Source organism: Podarcis erhardii (assembly GCF_964252035.2).
Source record: "Podarcis erhardii genome assembly, chromosome: 12".
Taxonomy (NCBI): Eukaryota; Metazoa; Chordata; class Lepidosauria; order Squamata; family Lacertidae; genus Podarcis; species Podarcis erhardii.
Window position 1 is genome coordinate 20775718 of NC_138513.1, and position 20786 is coordinate 20796503.

At 42.8% G+C, this 20786-nt stretch overlaps 1 protein-coding gene across 2 annotated transcripts in view; it reads right to left on the minus strand.

The window, feature by feature from the left end:
• Positions 1-1028: 1028 nt before the first annotated feature.
• The window catches only part of LOC309353006 (macrophage mannose receptor 1-like), a 42343-nt gene continuing 22585 nt past the window's right edge, over positions 1029-20786 (minus strand). Inside the window, exons 18-30 of one of the 2 annotated variants that reach the window (XM_081881850.1) lie at positions 20088-20155; positions 18263-18363; positions 16602-16744; positions 14967-15081; positions 14408-14556; positions 12865-12970; positions 11750-11982; positions 10051-10216; positions 8634-8786; positions 6777-6887; positions 5188-5397; positions 3918-3956; positions 1029-1379 (exon numbers count right to left, since the gene is read on the minus strand). In XM_081881850.1, coding sequence (XP_081737976.1) covers positions 1150-1379; positions 3918-3956; positions 5188-5397; positions 6777-6887; positions 8634-8786; positions 10051-10216; positions 11750-11982; positions 12865-12970; positions 14408-14556; positions 14967-15081; positions 16602-16744; positions 18263-18363; positions 20088-20155 — 1824 coding nt within the window. In that variant the 3' untranslated portion in view covers positions 1029-1149. Of the gene's footprint in view, positions 1380-3917; positions 3957-5187; positions 5398-6776; positions 6888-7251; positions 7381-8633; positions 8787-10050; positions 10217-11749; positions 11983-12864; positions 12971-14407; positions 14557-14966; positions 15082-16601; positions 16745-18262; positions 18364-20087; positions 20156-20786 lie in introns of those variants that run through there. The other variant, XR_014161514.1, reaches the window with a different exon arrangement.

Sequence of the window (20786 nt, forward strand, 5' to 3'; positions counted from 1 at the left end):
GTGGCTACGGTAGTCGCTGTTCTTTACGGGGCCCGGTAGGAATTTGTCCACTGGGCAAAGTGCCTCTGACCCGATGGTTTTGCCTGCCTCATAGCAACCTTCACAACTGGACTTGAGCATTGGGGAAATCCGTGGTCTTGGATGGAGGGGAAGTTGTAGTCTCCGCCTGCCTCTCCAAAAGCTGGGGGAGCCTGTTAAAGGGATCTAGGGGGAATGGTCATGTCCACATGCCCAGGGAGGGCCAGGGCTGAAGGCACTCCCCCAAACGGCGGTCCCTGCGGAGGTCACCCTATTTGATGCAAGTCTTAGGAATCCCCGTCTAGATTGACCTATGCATCACTTCCAGCGGGCAGGCCAGAAGGATTTTGAATGCTCCATGCCCAAGCCAAACCTCTTTCATCTGTATTCAATAAAGGTGTGGCCTGTTTTCATCCAAACCAGTCTTGTTGGTCTCTTATTTATCTGAGTTGGGGATTGGGGAGCATGATGCCTGGACCTGCAACTGGCTCTTCAGAAGAAGAGTGGAGGTCCTCCTAGGGGAGGAAGTAGGTTCACCATCCTTGGCTCTTTTCTCCCCTACCTGATGAGTGGGTTCTTAGCTTTCTTAAAGGGCTTTATGTGTGAATGGTTCACTGTTTTGTGGCAAAACTGAAGGATACCAACAACATGATCCTTAGCTTGAAAAAAAAAATCTTCCAGTAGAAAATACTCTGCATAGAATATATTTTTATTGAATAAACATTACACATTCAGAGCATTCTACATCCTGACTCCATTTGTAGAAAGTGCCCCTGCATATTGGGACAATTCCCAACAAAGACTCTCCTCCCTGGAAGAGAGGGGAGTGGTTGTGGGTGGGAGCCCGAGCTCCACCTCCTGGCCAGCGGCCATAGCCCCCGCCCCTCCTCACCTGGCTGGTGCCCACGCCCACCGGAGGCAGCCAGCCAGGTGTCTCCAGGGGGCGTGTTTAGCAGCTTAATGCTGCGGGGCCAGCTCCACCTCCTCCTCAGTCGTCGTCCGGCTGGTTACTTCTTTGAAATAAATGAATTATCAGTATAATCCTAAACCTGCTCATTCAGAAGTAAGTCCTATTGAGTTCAGTGGCACTTACTCCTATGTAAATGTGCATAGCATTTGAGCCTGAATGTATTAATCCCCCTCTTGCTTCTCCACAATAAATTCTGAGTACTGATTCTGAGAAACTATTGTGCTGTCCTGATGCGAAAGGGTCTCGATACCCGCTAGTAAAGTTTGTGGCTGTCTGTGTCTTCTTTTGTAGAAAATATAGACTGCAACACCCACAGCAATAACGATGAGGAGAGCCGGGAGAACCACCATCATCAGTCTGCCTTGCGGTAATTCTGGAACATCATCTTGCTCTACTGGGGGGAAATATATATATGTAAGACATATGTAAGACGCACAGAGAGAGCATCAAATACTTTCCCCAGCAGAACAACCATACAGACCCATACAGAAGGTTGAGCTGTTGATTCTGCCTGCCATGTCACTACTAAAAACATAGGGTTGCCATATTCAAACGGTGAAAATCCGGACAGAAAAGTTGTTTTGCAAAATCTCAAAAAAGCCATTTTCAAACTATTTTTATGGGAAATCAGCAAAAACGGCACTACCAACATGAGCTGCCATTCACCCAGATTTCCCCGGACATTTTCCCGATTTCCGCCCAGACACTGCTGCTGACTGCAGTATACCGTGTATGTCTGGGAAATTCCGGACATATAGGAACCCTAAATGAACACTTTCAGAAAGACAGCAACCCTCCAAAGGGTATTACTGGTAAGCAGTCTCTTACCAGTAATAGAAATGTTTAATGAATGCAGCAAAGGAACAAGTGACCATTCTCAGAGTGCAGGTGTTCCCAATTAAGGTTCCTCCTACTTCCCTCTAGGCATTTCCATCCTCTCGTCTCCTGGCCACCTGACCTCTCAATCATTGAGCCTTTTGCACAGCCAGCTTTTCTAATCTCCTAGCCTTGGGACTGAGAGGCTGCACATCTTCCAGTGCAAGAGAGTCTGCTAGCTCACTCTCTTCCTGGTCTTCTTGCTTTCACCTCCCAGTTCTGCCCAACTATTGCCTTCCGAACTGTGCCCCTCAGTGAACCATTGTTCCAAATCATCACTACTCCACTGCTCCTGTGGAGTTTCAGGATCCTGGCCATGAGCAGGGGGAGGGGTAGGCTCCCACCATTCTTCATCAGGTTGTACTCCTCAGCCTGGTCTTTGATATGAAGCATGCATGGCTCTGGCAATGAAATTAGTGGGTGCCCGGCCCCTTCATGGGGAACTTTGTGGGTGCTTGGGCATTCAGGGCCCCAGGAAATTGGCACCTATGGTGAGTGCAATGTAAATTTAATTTAATTACTAGCTTTGGACTTTAACTTGTTGTTGTTGTTGTTGTTTAGTTGTGTCTGACTCTTCGTGACCCCATGGACCAGAGCACGCCAGGCACTCCTGTCTTCCACACCTCCCGCAGTTTGGTCAGACGCATGTTGGTAGCTTCGAGAACACTGTCCAACCATTTCATCCTCTGTTGTCCCCTTCTCTTTGTGCCCTCAATCTTTCCCAACATCAGGGTCTTTTCCAAGGAGTCTTCTCTTCTCATGAGGTGGCCAAAGTATTGGAGCCTTAGCTTCAGAATCTGACCTTCCAGTGAGCATTCAGGGCTGATTTCCTTCAGAATGGATAGGTTTGATCTTCTTGCAGTCCATGGGACTCTCAAGAGTCTCCTCCAGCACCATAATTCAAAACCATCAATTCTTCAGCAATCAGCCTTCTTTATGGTCCAGCTCTCACTTCCATACATCACTACTGGGGAAAACATAGCTTTAACTATACAGACCTTTGTCAGCAAGGTGATATCTCTACTTTTTAAGATGCTGTCTAGATTTGTCATTGCTTTTCTCCCAAGAAGCAGGCGTTTTTAAATTTCTTGACTGCTGCAACCATCTGCAGTGATCATGGAGGCCCAAGAAAGTAAACTCTCTCACTGCCTCCATTTCTTCCCCTTCTATTTGCCAGGAGGTGATGGGATCAGTGGCCATGATCTTGGTTTTTTTGATGTTGAGCTTCAGACCATATTTTGTGCTCTCCTCTTTCACCCTCAATAAAAGGTTCTTTAATTCCTCCTCACTTTCTGCCATCAAGGTTGGGTCATCAGCATATCTGAGGCTGTTGATATTTCTTCCGGCAATTCTTTTTTCTTTGTGGTCTGGGCTTTCTTCTCATTTCTTGTCACATGCGTTATAATAGTGGGACCCAAAAAGGACTGTGCTGGTCTGTGGTGGGATAAGTGCTCCTCCTGTGCTTTTTAGATTTATTTTGCAGCATCTACATGACAACATTCGCATCAAAGTACCTATATCTCCCCTCCACCCCAATTTAATCTAGATATACTCTTTCTGTGAAAAATCTGATCAGATAAAAACAAACAAAACCTGCAGCCTATGTCCTATTTGTGATATGTGATATTAAGCTCCCAGATGGAAGTGAATCAGAGTACAAGCTTGCCTTTGGAGTCTGTGACAACTTACAGTTACTAGTCTGAAGGGGTTTGGCGCAGAAATTCCTCAACATAGCCTATGTGAGTAAGCAGCTAGGAGGAGTGACACTTCTGTTTCTGTGTGGCAGCTGCCATTTCCCTCCCAGAATGCCCTAGAACAATGCTACATCTGGATAATTAATTTTGGGGGTGGGTGGGATGGGAGTAAATGGTTGCCAGCAGTCATTTTAAGGATGTCCACTACCTGTCAAAGGTAATCCTCTCAAAAGACCCTCAGACAATTGTCTCTTTAATTTTGAATTGGAAGGTTTTTTGGGGGGGATGTTTAGTCCAGTGCTCCAGATAACATACATGCCTATACTTATAACTTGGTTATTTTCATAAAACAGTCTTACCTGTACTTTTTGTAGGTACTCCACTTGCCTCTTCAAAAACTGTAAAATAAAGGATATGCTTAAGGGGCAATAAAATATATCATAGCAAATTACACAATGAAGCTAATGTAACAAGGGATTTCTATGCTCCCTTATATAATCAGCCATGGTCAAGAGTCTGGCTTCATCTCTTTGAGCTAGTTGAGGTTTCTGAGCACTTTTCAAAGGCAGACCCACTTAGTGCACATGAAAATAATCCAAGCAGGATTTAACTAAGGTGTGTGGCCAAATGAGATATCTCAAGGAATGTGAGCAGCTCATGCACTAGCTTTAACTGCGGAGATGCACTCCTGGCCACCAGAGAGACCTAGGCATCTGTGCTCAGAAGCATGTCAAAACTGTGAACCTATGTCTTCAGGGAGCATGTTACCCGTTCCGGCACAGGCTGAATCCTTATCCCCTGTTCTGCCTTCCAACTGACCAAGAGCTCCTCTATCTTGCCGGATTGAGTTTCAGTTAATTCGCCCTCATCCAGTCCATTGCAGATGACAGGCATGGTTTAGAACCGAGACAGCTTCCTTGGATTTAGGTGGAAAGGAGAAATAGAGCTAGGTAGGTGTCATCAGCATATGGGTGACACTGAACCCTGAAACCCCAGACAACCGCCCCCAGAAGTTTCATATAAATATTAAATAGCATGCGGGGCAGAACAGAACGCTGAGGGACACACAGGACAACAGCCAATACTGTGCCTCCAAGTCCCATCCCAGCAAGGCAGCACAAAAGGATACCATGGTTGGTGGTATCAAAAGCTGCTGAAAGGTTCAGCAGAACCAACAGGGCCACACTCTTCCTGTCCAACTCCTGGTATAAGTCATATGCCAAGGCCACAAAAGCCATCTCAGTCCCTTGAACTCAGGCTTGAAACTGGAAACCTACCCCATCTGGGCAGCAGAACCATAGACATGAATTCATGGATAAATTTAAGAAGAGGACAGATAAAGATATACTTCTAGTACTATGAATCTAGCCAGAGAACAGTTAGACAGGAGTGTATTATTGATTCTATACACGTCTCCAGTCCTATTTTTCTAGAAAAAGAGATACCGGAACTCACCATGAATGCCTCCCTTGTTCTCTTATAATGGCAATGGCGCCCGCCTGACAGGTGCTGGAAATGAGTTCCAGTGAATTCTGGCTGAAAAAAGATCTGCAAGTCTTCTCAGCGTTCAGATACTGCTTTGTATCATAGGTATCACTAAATCAACTATAATAAACATTGAAGTCTTACCTTTGTTTGTTTTACAAATAAATCCACGTGAATGTTTGCAGTTTCCCCTGATCCACTCTCCACTATCACCATACAGGAAAATGCAATAGTTGTGATAGTCAGGGGCATCAGAAGCAGATCCCATAAATTCATATTCTGGATCATATATGGGGTATTCACCTTTCCAGTTAATAAAATCCAGTGCAGTGTTATCTTCCCATACCCATTCTCCTAATTACAAAAATACATGATTGTTATAATGACTATAAAGGGAAGAGCAACACGTTGCAATGCATTCTATATTGGAAATTCATTTTAAAAGTATTCTTGCTGTTCTTCTTCTGAAGTTTTTTCAGTCTGGAACATATGCATGCAACCTCAATTATTGTATAATACATTGCTGAAATAAGCTTATGTCCTACATATTTCTGCTTGTGAAAAATGGTGAGGATATCTCTGATTTCTGCCATTACTGCCCCCCTTGTCCCCGAACCATATATTTTTGAATGGCTGCTGGCTCTCAGAAACAGCATTTAGATAAAGATATGTGGGTGTCCTGTGAAAGAGGGGGCACTCCAGATCAAAGCCATAATTAACATTGTCAGTTGCTAAACCTCTTGTTCTCCTTTCTCTAAGCTAGGAATTACATGTTTTTCATACTTGAAAACTGTTTTGCTAAATCAGTAGCAAATTGCAACAACTCTGTTTTGGTGGCAAATGACTAGCTCTTCTATCTTCATATAATGAACTGAATTAACAATCAAGTAGTAGAATGGGAAGAGGAAACTATCTCTCCCCCCTAATTTTATTAATAAGTCTGACAATATGGAAGTTTCAGGCAGTCAAATGCAACGCATGTTTACTCAGGCAGAAGTCATAAATGGCTTGGGATCAGGCAACCTGAAGACTACCTTAACCTATTTTAAAAGTGTGCAGATCTTCCAAAGATGCCCTTCTAATCTGTCCCACCTACACCAGGTGCCTATTTTAGAGGAAGTTGATAATGGACCTTCTCAACAGCTGCTCCAAGGATTTGGAATTCCCTGCCAAGGAAGGCTCATTTTGCCCCCCTCGCTAAAGACTACGTGCTTTTGATTTAAAGACAGTTTTGGCCTACTGAGATGATGTGGTTGGAAGTACTCTCTGTTTTCTTCAGTAATTTAATTTTTTAAAAAAGTTTCAACATGCAGCCTATTTAAATGTTCTTCTTAAAGTTGATTCTCCAATGGTTTGATATTGCTTCTTTATCATGACTTTTTATTGTGGATTTAATTATTGCTAGACACCTCTCTTCCATGGCTTGCACTAGGATGTGGGGAAAGGGTACAATTCCCTTGGAGGGGCAGAAGGCAAAATGATAATGGACATGCCAGGAGATATTACTCTGAACATGAGTGAGGTTTTCCCCCTGAATGCTTGCCAAGAGCACTCATAAATGCAAACGGGAATGAATTTGCTAGCTCTGTTTGCTAACACTGATGGCATTCCCAGCTGAGCTCTTTCATTTCATAAAGAAATAAATGTGTGCCATATCTTAACATACTTATATACATGGATAAATATTACAAATCTGTTATCTTAAAAATAAATATTAAATGTAAACCAATCACCATCTATATTTTGGAATAATCCTATCCAAAATTCTCGTTGACGGAATTGCTGAGTGTGTTTCACCAAAAATTCCAGCTCATCTGAATCTTCTATTGAAGTCAAGGTGCTACCTAGAAAACATCAAATGGGTAAAGTCAACTCATTAAAATTTGTCTTCCCATTAAAAATAAACATGAAGCAGCCCATTGGGGTAAGACTGGTACTGACAACAATATGAAGTTATAGAGATGTAAGAGAAAGTGTCTGCCCAGTGGAGTCTGATCCTTTCAGAACAGGTAGGGCATTGCCCCACCAAACTCAATGTGTCCTTGACCATCCCCACTTTTTTACTTATAACTGAGGGGCTGCACTTCCTGTCTGTCTCAGAGTTGCCTTTGTATAAGTCAGCAGGGAGGAGGATGGCGACAAACTGGAGCTGGTTGGGCTTTGCCTATCATTGGCTTAACTCTGCCAACTTGTGTTGGCTTCACTTACTCTTGGCTTCCCTGCCTGCTGCCCTCCAAGTCCAAATGGGCACCAGCCTCTACTGAATATCCATGTCTTTCAAATCTCTATGATTGCTGTTCAATTGGTTAATGTTTTAGTGGAGAAGAACCTTTGTAACTTCGTCCGTTTATTAAGTGCATAATGAAAAAGAAAGTCCTTCAGTCAAATTTCAACAGAAAATAATTTGCAAGGTAGATGCTTCACAAAAAAATGGAGCTTTAATACTTAAAAACACACACACCATAATTCGCCCTGTTCTTCAAGTTACAGTACACTAAAAATATTTCTACAGCTTTCTAGCATCAACCCAAGAGAAAGCTAACACTCTATCAAGATATTTTATATTGATGAGTTGGGGAAAAGATCATTAGAAGACAGAAGCAAAAGTACATGATGTCATGTCTGCTATGCCAGCCTCTAAAGCAGAAGCAATTTAAATAATTCATTTTTTTTAATCAAATAGAAATTGTTGCAATGTGATCCATCAGTCTGAAGCAGGATACAAGTTTCATTTAATGAGCTGCAGTGATACAAGGAGAAATAATAGTATAAGTATTCTGGACTGGTGGATATGGTGGGAAGGAAATGAAAACTGAATGGAGACTTGCTGGCAGACCAAGATGGCAGCAACAGTGGGTGGGTGACAGAGCACCTTTCTAGGGCAATGAAGACATGAGTTAGTGAAACTCATTTTCAAGGCACTGGCAACTCTAACCACTTCATCTCCCCTATGTTTGCCTTCATTCGCCAAGTCTTGCATTAGGCACCTACATCACCACCAGGAAAAAGGCACTGCCATTTGCACATACCATTGTAATTCCCCCAACAGCGGAGAAATACTCAGTCTGGGCTCATACGTATTTAGGGGAAATTAAAATGGCAGGCCACAGAAACCAAGCTTTCTGACCACACCATGCCTGCTTGGAGAGAATGCAAGTGAAGGGGAGAAAGACTGGATGGTGAGTCCATCAGAGGAGAGGGCTCAGGACAGCAGCCTAATGGTGTTGATTCCTGGTGTCCGGCCTGTATACTGGTCTCTCTCAACATTCTTTGAACGCTAAAACTTTCTGTTGTTGGATTCAGAAAATAAGAAATAAGTTTCTGGGCGAAGGGTTATTTCTTCCATTCCTCCTGGTTTGTCCAACCTTATGAATCTTACTGATTTAAACAACACAGTTTTCATTCAGAGAACCTCACTGCCTCAAAGATAACACACATTTGTTGTTGGCAGGAATTTCAGCCTCTGTCTCTGGTCAAAGTTCAGAATCCTGTATCCACTATAAGCCCCACTGAACTCAAAGGGACTGTTCTATCTATAGTATTGGATACTAACCACCACTGCCACTGATCTGATTCAAAATGGCACCCACCTAGCTGAGTACATCTTATGAATGCTTCTGCCCATGTATTTGATGTAGGGTAGAATTGATAGCAATGAGTCCGAGAAGGAACCCAAGCTTTTGGGTATCCTTTTGATGAAGGGCATTCTTCTAGCCGCTGTGGTGCTTCCGCTGGGATGTCACCTGTTATGGAAAAAACATATTTTTCTTTTTTTTTCAAAAAATTATAGTTACCTGAAAAATCTATAAATACTAGGGATGTGAAAAACATTTGGACAAATCATGCATCAGGAGATGAAGCAGGGTACCTTAGAGGAATTTTGGGCTTGTACAAGGTGAAATGGAATCTGTTCGCACTATTTGCACAAAGCAGGGACCATGGAAGTGTTTGATGGCAATCCAGATATTTGTGCAGCAGCTGCAGGTTTGCAGCTTGTGAAAGTAAAACAGGAAGACACCCGAAGAGTTTGATGAAGTACTTACACCGAGGGGAGGGGCAGGTCAGGAAGCAAGAAAATGGTCCCAGCAGATGTGTCTTTGAGGCTTTGAAGCCATTGGCCCACCAGCCCCTTGTGAAATCCCTTGAGACTTCTCAGCCTCCAACTGGATCTTGAAATTGCCCTGTGAGAAGCAGAAAGCTGATGCTCACCCCGTCCTGGAGCTGCCATGCCACTGGACAAATGTGCTCCACTCACAAGGGCATGTAGAGCAACGATTGAAACAAACTGCTTCAGACAAGTGCTTGCTGAATGTGAAAATGAGTGTACCAGAACACCAGCATCACATGACGGGGGAAGGTACAGCAGACATCGCAGTGGGGAGGGGGCAAGGAAGGAGAGCTTTGTTTTGATTGACAGGTCAAACTTGCATCAGAGGTGGAAAGAAAATCCTTTCATTCTTTCTCACCACAAAATGAATTTTCAAGGTGCCTAGCTCAAAGACCCCTGGACAGATGACAGGGTGTGCTTTTTAACCCACATATGCTTCTCTCATGTTTGCATTTTTCAGACCAATTTGTCTACAAAGAATTATGGGATAATGTTATGCACCCCAAAACTGTAACATCTGCTCTTGTGGATAAAGCAGTGCATTGAACCTCCTGAGACATGGAAGGATTAATAGCTTTAGAAAGTCAACATCGCCTGAAAATTAGAAAGTTGGGAATGTTTTCTTAAAAACAACAACACTCCTATGTCTCTTCAGTCAAAACCAGTGGGACCTAAATGGAGTTATCTGATACTGGATTCTTTATTGTAAACTCCACTCTATTTTCACTGATCTATTTGTTATCGTTTGATAGTTTGAATAGTATCATATTCTTCATTTATTTACTATGAAAGAGGCAGAAGTACCAAGAACACTTTTCTCATCTCTGTGCTCAAATGGGAACCTTATTGAAATTAGAGTTAGATGTCTCATATTAAAACAGATATTTTTCTTTGATTACCATGATGTCGCTCACAGACCGTGAAGAATGTTTCGTTGCAAGTTCCTGTTTTCCAGTGACCATCAAGGTCTAGGTAGACACAGGCTATCTTCTGCTTTGGCTCTTCAGGAGCCCAATTCGTATATGTCAGTCTCCGGTTGTTGATCCACTTGTATTGCTCACCAGTCTAAAATACAAATGCACAGTGGAACAACACTTGAAAAAAACATTTTGGGTTCATTTCCCATAAGATGCACTTCATGTGATTTACTTTGGTTTCTTCTTCATTCTAATGTCCACACACATTCACTCCCTTAATAATCTTTCAGGAAAGTCATTCTGGTATTGTTATATTTATAACCTCTGAAGTCATATGGAAAGGTAGTTGCCTCCATTAATATATGCTGGTTGCAAGCCCTTGTGTGTGCATTTGCTGCAGAAAGAAGCAGCATGAAGAAGAGAGAATGTAAATGCAGCTGCACAGCAGAAAACATCTTGAATTGCTTATCTTCTTGCCTGACAACTGAACTTTATATACGACTGTGGCGATCACACAGGGCCCCCGGACGTTTCACGGTCTATTGACCCTGTGCCACCACTGCAGTTGCTTTCTTCGCTGCCACCACCCCACTGCTCATGGGGACACACGGAGTCCAGACAGTTGTTAACATAAACAAATAATCAAGTTTATTTTTAAGTGCAGGAACAAGCGTATGGTTGCTGTTTATTTTTCTCTTGTCAGTTTCTTAAATCTTAGTTCCTGCAACTTCAAACTGAATTATTCCCAACTATCTATCTAACTCCCTAACAATTCCTCTCACTCTCTCACAATACAACTCAACCAACCCACTGCGTATTCCACCCTCTTCCTTCTCTAACACCCAAGCCTCAACTCCCAACTGACAAACCTCAACTCCCAACTCCCAACTCCCAAACCTCAACTGACAACTCCCAGACCTCAACTGTCTTTTCAAAACCTCCCCTCTACCTTTTACTCCCCCCTTGCATTCTCACTGGCCAATCACATCACACCAATTTTAACCCTTTCCTTGACACATCCTAGGGGGCAAACGCCACAACGACTTATAAACATAATGTATAATAATTATTATTTTATTATTTGTACCCTGTCCATCTGACTGAGTTGCTCCAGCCGCTCTGGGAGGTATAGGATTTACAAGACATAAGACCTATGCGTTGGAGAATTAAGTTACTGCATGAGGAACCTTTTTCTTTCCACAGATGAGAGTGAAGGCAAAGGTTCTTCTTCTTCTTCTTCTTCTTCTTCTTCTTCTTCTTCTTCTTCTTCTTCTTCTTTTGTTTAATCACATGCATGCCACCCTAGCAGGATTCTGTACAGGAGTTGGTACTTCTGAGAATGCTCATGAAAGGTATTACTGTGTTTTTAAATGATATTATTTAATGGATATTATTTCTGAATGGGCAATTCCTCTGAGGGTGTGTGTATGAGAAACAGAAAAGGATTTTCTCTCTGGGAGATAAACAAGAAATGTAGAGTGGTTGGGTGGAGGGGCTCTCTTGCCAAAACCTTTTGGGTTATTATGGGTGTTTATACATTATCAATTGGTTATATCCAAAGCTGTTTGGGGGAAGTTATGCTCAATAAAATGAGTTAATAAAAGCCCTGCACTTTCTAACTACATACCTTTGAATACAAACCTTTGATGTGAATATGCTAATGTTAACTGCATATACTCACCATTTTGCTGTTCAAGCCAACCCACATGGGCTGCCTATATTTTAACACCTGTATCCACAGGAATGACTGAATGTAGGGATTCCAAATGCTGGCAAGCTCTGCCTGTTCGGAATTGCATTTTTTCCGGGCCTCTTCCCATGTCATTTTGGGGCCAGCAAGAGAGTAACTGCTGTTTCCAAAGAGGGTATAGCCAGAGACTGGAATCGTCATTTCAGAGCGTGATAATGCAAGGTCTATAGGAAAGCAATAAAGAGAAAAGGCAAAAGCTCATTTTACACATTAAATTTCATTTCACCTGACACCGAAACAGTTCTGTTTTAAACTGAGGTTGGAAGGCCACCCATCAGGGATTCTTTAGTTGTGATTCCCGCATTGAAGAGGGTTGGACTAGATGGCTCTACCATTCTATGATTCTGTTAAATTTCTGAATACAATCATCCTGCAACATCTTATACAAATCTGAAATGAAACATTTAGAAACCTTGTTGTGTACTTTTAAATGTGGACAAGTCCAATGTTCAGTCAAGTTTTAATCAAAGACAGATCTGGATCAGACCACAGAATACATTTTCTTTACAATCAAATTCCTAATAAGTATTCACAGACCTATTTGAAGCCCATCTTCATTGTTTCCAAAGACTATGCAGTTTTTCAAGGTGGGTTCAATAAACACCCTCCAAGGAGTGTGGCTGTACAAATGGGGTTTAGGTCTTTTTAAAAAAAAATTAAAAATTGAACAGGTCAGTGGAGAAGCCTGTGATTTGATCAACTGAACTGGGCTCCATATTATTACACTAGAAGACAACTAAACCTATGTCAGCAGCCTCATACTGTCCTATTTTTAGGATGAGCTGTAGAAAAATCAAGTTGCATATCGGTAGGCACATATAGTAACTGGGGTTCTTTGGCATCATGGTTCACTTCAGTGCATGTATAAAATTATGCTGTCATGACTGCTGCTTTCTTTGCTGTATAATAGGCAGTATGGAATCTCTACTACATTGCTGACAATCCGGTTTTCTTTCTGGTCAAAATGAAATGGCACAGAAAACAGGTTGGGACTCATTAAGATGGATTTAGCAATGTTCTCTGTTACTTCTCTTCTAAACACGTACCAGTGTTTCTTTGGCAGATGTAGCTTTTCTTTGAATAACAATTTCCACTTCTCCAATGTCCTGCCTCTCTTTCGGGTTCCTTTGTTATAAAAACGCAGACGGTTTTCTAAGAAACGAAAATGTAAGAAAGTAAACAGTCAAACAAGAGCCATCTACTCTCTGCCTTTGCACACCTGATGTCTGCCTCTCTTCCCTACCTAACACTTCACCCACTGATAACCATGGATTACTCTGGACCACCCAGCCAGGTGTAATCCACAGTGATCCAGAGCTATATTTAGCCTTACTCAACTGATGCCTAGATCTCCCCAAATCAGCCTGTTTTGGTTTGAAACACGCCCACCCCAATTTTTTGCGATTTCCATCATTAAAATTATTTTACATTCATTATAACAATACATTAAATAATTAAACATTGACTTCCCTTTCACCTTTCCACAGCTTCCTCCAACCATCCACTGCAGCTGCACATTCTAGTCATTCCTTATCTTTTCTTTCTCATTTTATCTCAACATAACTTAGACTGCTGAATTTAAACCTACTAATGTTCTAATCTGTTTGCAATGATTCCTCATGTACTCTAGAAACATTTTCCAACCCTCCTTAAATATGCTTTCCACTTGTTCTCTAATTCTGCTGGTTAAACTAGCCAGTTCTGCATATTCTGTCATCCTCAACTGCCATTCCTCCCTCATTGGGACTGCTCTCTCCCCCTCCATTTTTGAGCATATAAAATCCGAGCTGCAGTTGTTGCATAGAAAAATACTCTTTGGGGGAGGTGTCCTTGGGGACTATTATTCCAAGAAGAAATGCCTCTGGTCTTTGTTTTGGTCTGAAACTTGGTCAAATTTGTTATACAGCCCTTGTATCGCAAGGCCCTTTCCACCTGGCCTAGGAGGTGGGGCCCAGACTCACCCAGCCCTACTATGTTAAATACCGTATGCATTCTGAAGTTGATCTCCTTTGCAATGTTTTATTTTGAAATCTTTAAGATATTTTAGTTTTCTGTTACGTTGCTTTGACTGTATACTCTATATTTGACTTTCTTCAGATTGTTTTATTTATGTTTTATTGATTTAATATGCTGTAAACCCCTTTGAGATTTTTCTTAAAAATATAAAGCAGTATAGAAATTAAATAAATAAAAATAAAATAAATACTACGTAGGACATTTCTTGTTTTAAGGGGCAGGAGGTGGAGAGTAACGTTGATTACATTTTGATTGGGATTTCTTTGACCCATTGAAGCCGTTGTCTAATCTTTTGCAGTCATTTTGAATCCCATTTCTTCTATAGCAATGGTTTTCAACCTTTTTGAGTCCATGGCTCCCTTGACCAACCACATTCATTCTGTGACTCCCCTATGGAAGCCACTTACACCGGGGTTCTGTTATAGGTAATTGGGGATTTCTGCGTCCTGCCCCCTTTCAACACCAGTTTTACTTGCAATTTTGCAATTTTGCATAGTGGATTAGATATCCACTATGACAGTAGCTTCATGGATCCAAAAGAAAGAGATGAAAGCCTTCACAGGCAGTACTTACACCATAATTCCCAAGTGGGAAGCCTTTGGCCCAGTTTGTATAACAGACAACACTTCTATCTTTCCATACAAATGTGCCTCGACTGAAAGTATTACTCAGTCCAATCCAAGGATCAGTGGAAGCACTTTGTAAATGCAGTGTCAGGAATGCTGAATGAAAAAAACACACATATTTACATGACAGATTTGTTAAACTAATGCCCTTTATCTAATAAATGGTTAGTATCACTAGATACTAGTCATGGCTAGAATCACATTCCAGTAATTCCTCTGACAGGAAGATACCTTGAGTAGGAGTGCCAGGACTTTTCAAATATGAAGCCACTCCCTATACAATATTTGCACACATCTGCAGACACAGTCATAACTGGCTGGGTGTAGTGGAGAATAGGGATTGGGGTGGGGGTTTGTGGAGCTGTGAGGGGATGGGGAACATGGAGCTGGGGTGAGGTGGTTACATAAAGAAAGAAAAGTTGGCAATGGAATGGAAACTGGTGGGTAGGCAGAGTTGGCTACTAGGGGCAGTAGCCCCTAGAGTGTTTTAAAACAATTGACCGCACCTTGAACGACTTTGTTTGGAATACTAGCCAGGTTTCCTCCTAGATCTTCACAAGTAGCTTGTGCATCAGACCAGTTTTTTCTTTCTTCTTCATGAAGGCCAAATAGTTGGAAGCACTGTGAGGGAGAGGGTATGATAGGAATTTTATGGTCTTAGATATATGGTAATGTTCATAAGCGTACCAACCAAGCACGTACATAGATCAGCACAAGAAGACCAACCTGGAACCATTTTGATTCCTAAACTGACCAAATGTTTTCTCTGCAAGGTCAAAGGAAAATGGAAAAGCCTCCCCATTGTCTTTTCCTTCACAAATCCTGTCTTAAGGGTATGTCTTTGTTTGAATAGGGTGTGACCCTGTGACCTGGTCCAGGAACTAAGTATTTATCACTACAAAAGACTGGCCAGGCTACCCAGGCAATCCAATCAAGTAACCTGCCAGACAGGAGACAAACAACAACAGGAGAAAAACAACATTCAAATTTCTGTTTTAAGACCGCCTTTTCTGCCTTTTTCTGTGATGTAGGTATGATGTATCTGAGGGGTGGTCTTAGGTTACACCCCTTCTGTGATGTATGTATGATGTTTCTGGGGGTGGTCTTGATCTACAGGGTGGCAATTTCAAAATTCTTTATAAGGCCTTCCGCGCCATTTTTCTGGGTTCCTCCTGCGGGTGAGGGGAGCACCCTGTTGCAACAGATCAATAAAGATCAAGCTTACTAGCTGCTTTGCTTCTCAATATTCTCTGGTTGGCCACAGTTATTTCTCTCCTACCAATAGGGAACCTATGTAACGACTCTATATGGGCTCTTGGATACCCCATAAGGGAAAGGGGCAATTTTTGTTTACAACAGGGGAAACTTCAAAATTCCATCACCCATGAATTGTTTAATGCAGTCAAGAGTCACGAAACGGTGCCAGGATAGCAGTAGCAGAAACTGATAGTTTAACTGGGTTTTAGAGTCATTGTAACCACCCCCACCCCCGATTCACGAACTGGAAGGGGAATCCCATGGGATCAGGGTTGGGGAGAAATCATGTACTCTAGAAAGGGCAGTTATCTCTGCTGATAGCTCTGCAAGTGCAGATATGCCATTGAGAGAGGGCCTACATCACATGATGCCATCAGACAAGGATGGAGGAAGGCAGAAATGAGGAACAAGACTCTTCAAAGTGTTGTCTCTAGGATAACAGCATTTGGGCTCTTTGTTAGGAAGCAAAACAGTCTGTATTTTTTCAGATGGTCGTTTAATAAATGCTAATTTAACTTTAAAGCACGAAAAAATGCTGAACACTTAGTTTGAAGCCACTTTCAATGCTCTTTTCTGTAGCTTGCATATATCTTGAGCTTTTAAAATGCCAATTCCCCTATTTGACAATTAGGTTTCGTTTTGTTTTAGTTTACATTATTTATCACTTTCACTGTTACTTCCTTTTTTGCAGCTCAACAGACCTTTTCAGTCTTCATAGCATGTACCGAAGGCTGAGGGAGGATGTGGAATCTATAGAATAGAACTAGGGACATGGAGGGCAATCTGTGCATCTTCAACTACTCTGGAAAAGTATTCATTGCCTGTGCCATAGTATCTGAAAAGGGCTGATATACCAATATATTTGCAATAGCTGTATTAGTTACCTTGTTACCAAAGAAGTGCCAGCCTTGAGGACAGCCTCCAAGAGGTTCAGGCGTTGTCGGAGCAACAGTTGAAGGGGCAGAACTGTTACGCCTTTCACAGATAAATCTATTCTCAGTTTCACAATTGATGTCATTCCATAAGCCTGAACAGATAAGTTGTTACGAGTCAATAGGTAAGCTCAAATCACTAGTACAGCCCATCAGGTATGTATTCCAAGTGATAGCTTAGCAACAAAAATAAAATGCAACAATAACAGCTGTACTGCAAGTGTACTATGCAGTTTCATATAGGAGGTGATTTATAATGTAAATATATATAGAGAGAGTACTTCATACTAGAAATGACTTAATTAAAGCCTTCGAAGTTATTAAAACAACATATAAACAATCAGTCGGGGGAGTATTTCCTAAACTCTCTCTTGCTGTACTCCTTTGCTCAGAGAATGCTGAATTACAACCCAATCCTAACAATGTCTAGTCAGAAGTATTTGATTGGTATCTGTGATGGAAAGTTCAGGTAGGCCAGAGTGTGGTGATGCAGAGAGCTAAGTTGCAGCCTTACTCTGACTGGCTGCGGGTGCAGCTAGCCAGAGCAGGGTGGGCTCACCACTTTGGGAGGGGAAAAGGGAAAGCAGTTGAGAGTTGAGTTCCTGGCATTCATTTGGATACTGTAAATAGCCTCTGAGCAGGGTGTATTCCGCCCTGAGGAAAATATCCACAGCCAGAGAAAGAAGTCTCTGAGCTTAGATTGAAAGCTAGTGATGAGTGTCCTTCAAGAGTATAAGAACCAGGTAGCTGAATTCGAGGCAGGAGAAGTGGAGTTGCGAGGGAACACTCTACGTGGGTCTCAGTTCAGTAGGAAGGGAATAAAACTTCCAGTGAGAGAAGTATAATCCCCAAAAAGATAGGTTGGGTGGGGTGATCCCCTGGTCTGGTATACTAATAGAGGAGCCTCAGTAATTTGATTTACAGAAGGTTGGGAAACTGACAGAAAGTACCAACTTGTTTCAGACAGGGGCGTAGCTTGGTGGGCAGGAGGACCATAGGCCTGGGCCCACAAATTTGGGCAGGGGGGTCACGAACCAAGTGCCCTACACAGGGATTCCCACCCTGCCCTGTCTGCTGCCGAATCCCAGGCCCCCTCACTGAATAGCCACGTGGCCAACACGGGGAGGGGGGTGCCTGACAAGTGGCTGCCTGGGCTCCCCCTACACAGGGAGGTGGGCAGCATAGCGCAGTCCTTTGACCCCTCCGTGACATCTATTATTATTGTTGTTGTTGTTGTTGTTTCTTGAAAGAACTCTATCTCGTGACAAAATCTTTTGTTTTACCTGTTTTGTTGTAAAATAAAATCCTTCTCCTGTTTAACTTCCTTATGTCTCCAAATACCAGAGTTTTCTTTTGTATAATGGCAAAAATAGCTAGTAGTAGTAAGAGGCCCCATGCCTCAGTATCCTTTAAAACACTTTAATACCTTGCCCTATGCAAAGGAAGACAATTATTGAGGTTTAACATAATGGATTATCCTTGGTTTAATGTTTTAATTTTGGGTGGAATAGTGATTGTGATTCAGTGTGTGGTGCCTATTCATATTAATCCTCACCATTAAGCATGCACATTCTCAATAACTGCTTATAATAGTAACATTTTATTCTAATTACCTGTTTCACGATACATGATCACACAAAATTCGGCTTCGTCTGCAAAGTTGGGTTCCCAGGGTGCCCAGGCTACATAGGTCACTGGAGTTCTATCCACCCAGCTATAGAAGATAACATGCGGTATTTAGTCCTTCATTTGCACTTCATAAGTTTACGATGACTTTTGTTTTGTTTTTAACAAAGAGAATGTCTGGCTAAGAAAAGAAATATTTAGGTGTTGAATTTCCAAGCCTGAGACTTGGCTCTTCAAGAAAAGCTGGCAGCACTAAGAATGCTGAGCAGGATTAATGGATATAATGGCGATTAAAAAAAAAACATTACATTGAAAAACCTTCCTATGGTGAGGGATGGGGTCTGAATGTGGGGCAGTGTGATAGGAAGACCAGCTGAAAAGTACTCTCACCCTCTTTTTGTAGTGTCATGAAAAGCTGAACGTCATTGCTGAACCACATTCAGAGTGTGGTTGGGAGCAGAGGGCAACAGAAACTAGGGGTGCACAGCTTCCAAGCTGGATTCAGGAAGAGAGGAGAGTGGTGCCCTCTTTCTCAGAGGAGAAAGAAAGTACAGGGAGAAAGGAGTGTGACAGCCTTGGAGGAAATATAACATTGTATGATTGTAATTAAGAGGTTGGCACCGTTAGCCCTAATGCAAATAGGAGAGGCAAAGGAGTGCTGACAGCCTAATAAAAGAGATAATTCTTAGGGCTTGTCAGGGGTCCTTTACCTTTACCTACCTGGAAAGAGCAGGGCTCTATAGGGCACACCTGACCATAGGGTGCACCTAGTTTTCAGAGGGGAAAATCAATGAAAAAAATATGATTCCCCCCCCCCCCCAGCTCTGGGAGCAGCGGACAGGCTGAACGCAGCCTGTGCACTTCTCCCAGACCTTCTCTCTGCTATTGCGGGAGGTGGGGGAATTCCCCCAACTCCCGCAAAAGCCCACAGGAGGGAGAAGGGACTGACTCGGCCAGTCAGTCCCTTCTCCCTCCTTGGGGAAAAGCCCCCAAGAGCGGCGCGCTCTTTAAAGCCTGCAGAAGCTGTGCAGCCTTTAAAGAGCGTACGGCTTTTGCGTGCTTTTGCAGGAAGTGGGGGAATTCGCCCATCTCCCGCAAAAGCCCACAGGAGGGAGAAGGGACTGACTCGGCCATTCAGTCCCTTCTCCCTCCTTGGGGAAACGCCCCCAAGAGCGGTGCGGAATTCCCCCACCTCATAGAAAACCTGCAGAAGCCGTGCAGCCTTTAAAGAGCGCACAGCTTTTGTGTGCTTTTGCAGCAGGTGGGGAATTCCCCCATCTCCCGCAAAAGCCCACAGGAGCCGTGCACCCTTTAAAGAGCGTGCCGCTCCTGCGGGCTTTTCAACCGAGCTTGTGGGGCTGGCGGTGGGGGGAAGCGCTGCTTTCCCCTACCGCCAGCCTCAAAACCAGGTTGGGGAGCAGCGCGAAGGCTGGATCCTTTGGAGCCAAGCTTTCCCCCTAGCCTGTTTCTGGCACACACTTGCTTTCCAGCTTTACTGACATTGAGCTTTCATAGTAATGGGACAAGATAAGGACAAAGTAGTTGAACGAAATCGCTCTCTCCAAGATCAGACCTCCCTCTGCACTCCCAGAGCAAGAAATGCAAGCTTCCTATGGCCTCTGTAGCACCATCGCAGAGACCGTAGGCCTGTAGTGTCAATCAGTGTATCTGCTCAAAATAGCAAAAATGTTGGCAGAACATCCTTATATCCAGATTATCTTAATGCCAATCTAGCTGTTATCTAAGAGAAACTTAATACATAATTACCATTTTAAAATCTGATTTCCATTTTTTATTTTTCTGTTCGCTTACCCAAAACCTCTATCCGGACCCAGAATTAAACCAATGAAAAGGTTTCCTCCAGTTCTGAAAGTAATGTCCTACAACATACACAGGGGAAGATGGGGAAGAAACACAATAAAGTACTGGTGTTCTCCAGTTGAAAATATGTCAGTTATTCTACATGGAGTTCAGAGTTTACAAATCAGGCCATATTGGAAAGAAGCTATTAACGATGAACAAGAGCAACAGTGATTGTGCTCTTCAACTGAGTTTAAAAGCAGGGCATGAAACTCTTTTCTTCAACAACTGGAATCCAGACTAAGTTAGAGAGCAAACCTGGCTCCTCTCTCAATTCATACCTGGACAGTGTGTGTGTGTGTGTGTGTGTGTGTGTGTGTGTGTTAGGGTGGCATATGGTCACCTCAATGCTTGTCCAGAGAGGAATGCTGCTGGTTGAGATGTCTCTGCTGTGGCAGAGATCCCAGCTTTGCCCAGCAGAGTAGGAAGGTACCATTGGTAGTCGTCGTTGTCCCGTCCCCCGTCCCCACACTAGCAGTAGTCAGCAGAATCTGCTGATTCCAAAGTCCCGTGAATTTCCCTGATTGTTAAGTATAAGTGTTTAATTGTACATTGAAATGGAAAATAACTGTTCTCTGTATGCGTTCTGTGTAGCATGGAAACTTCCACTGAAGCTTAACGCTAGAGAAGCAGAGTGCCTGACAGTTGATA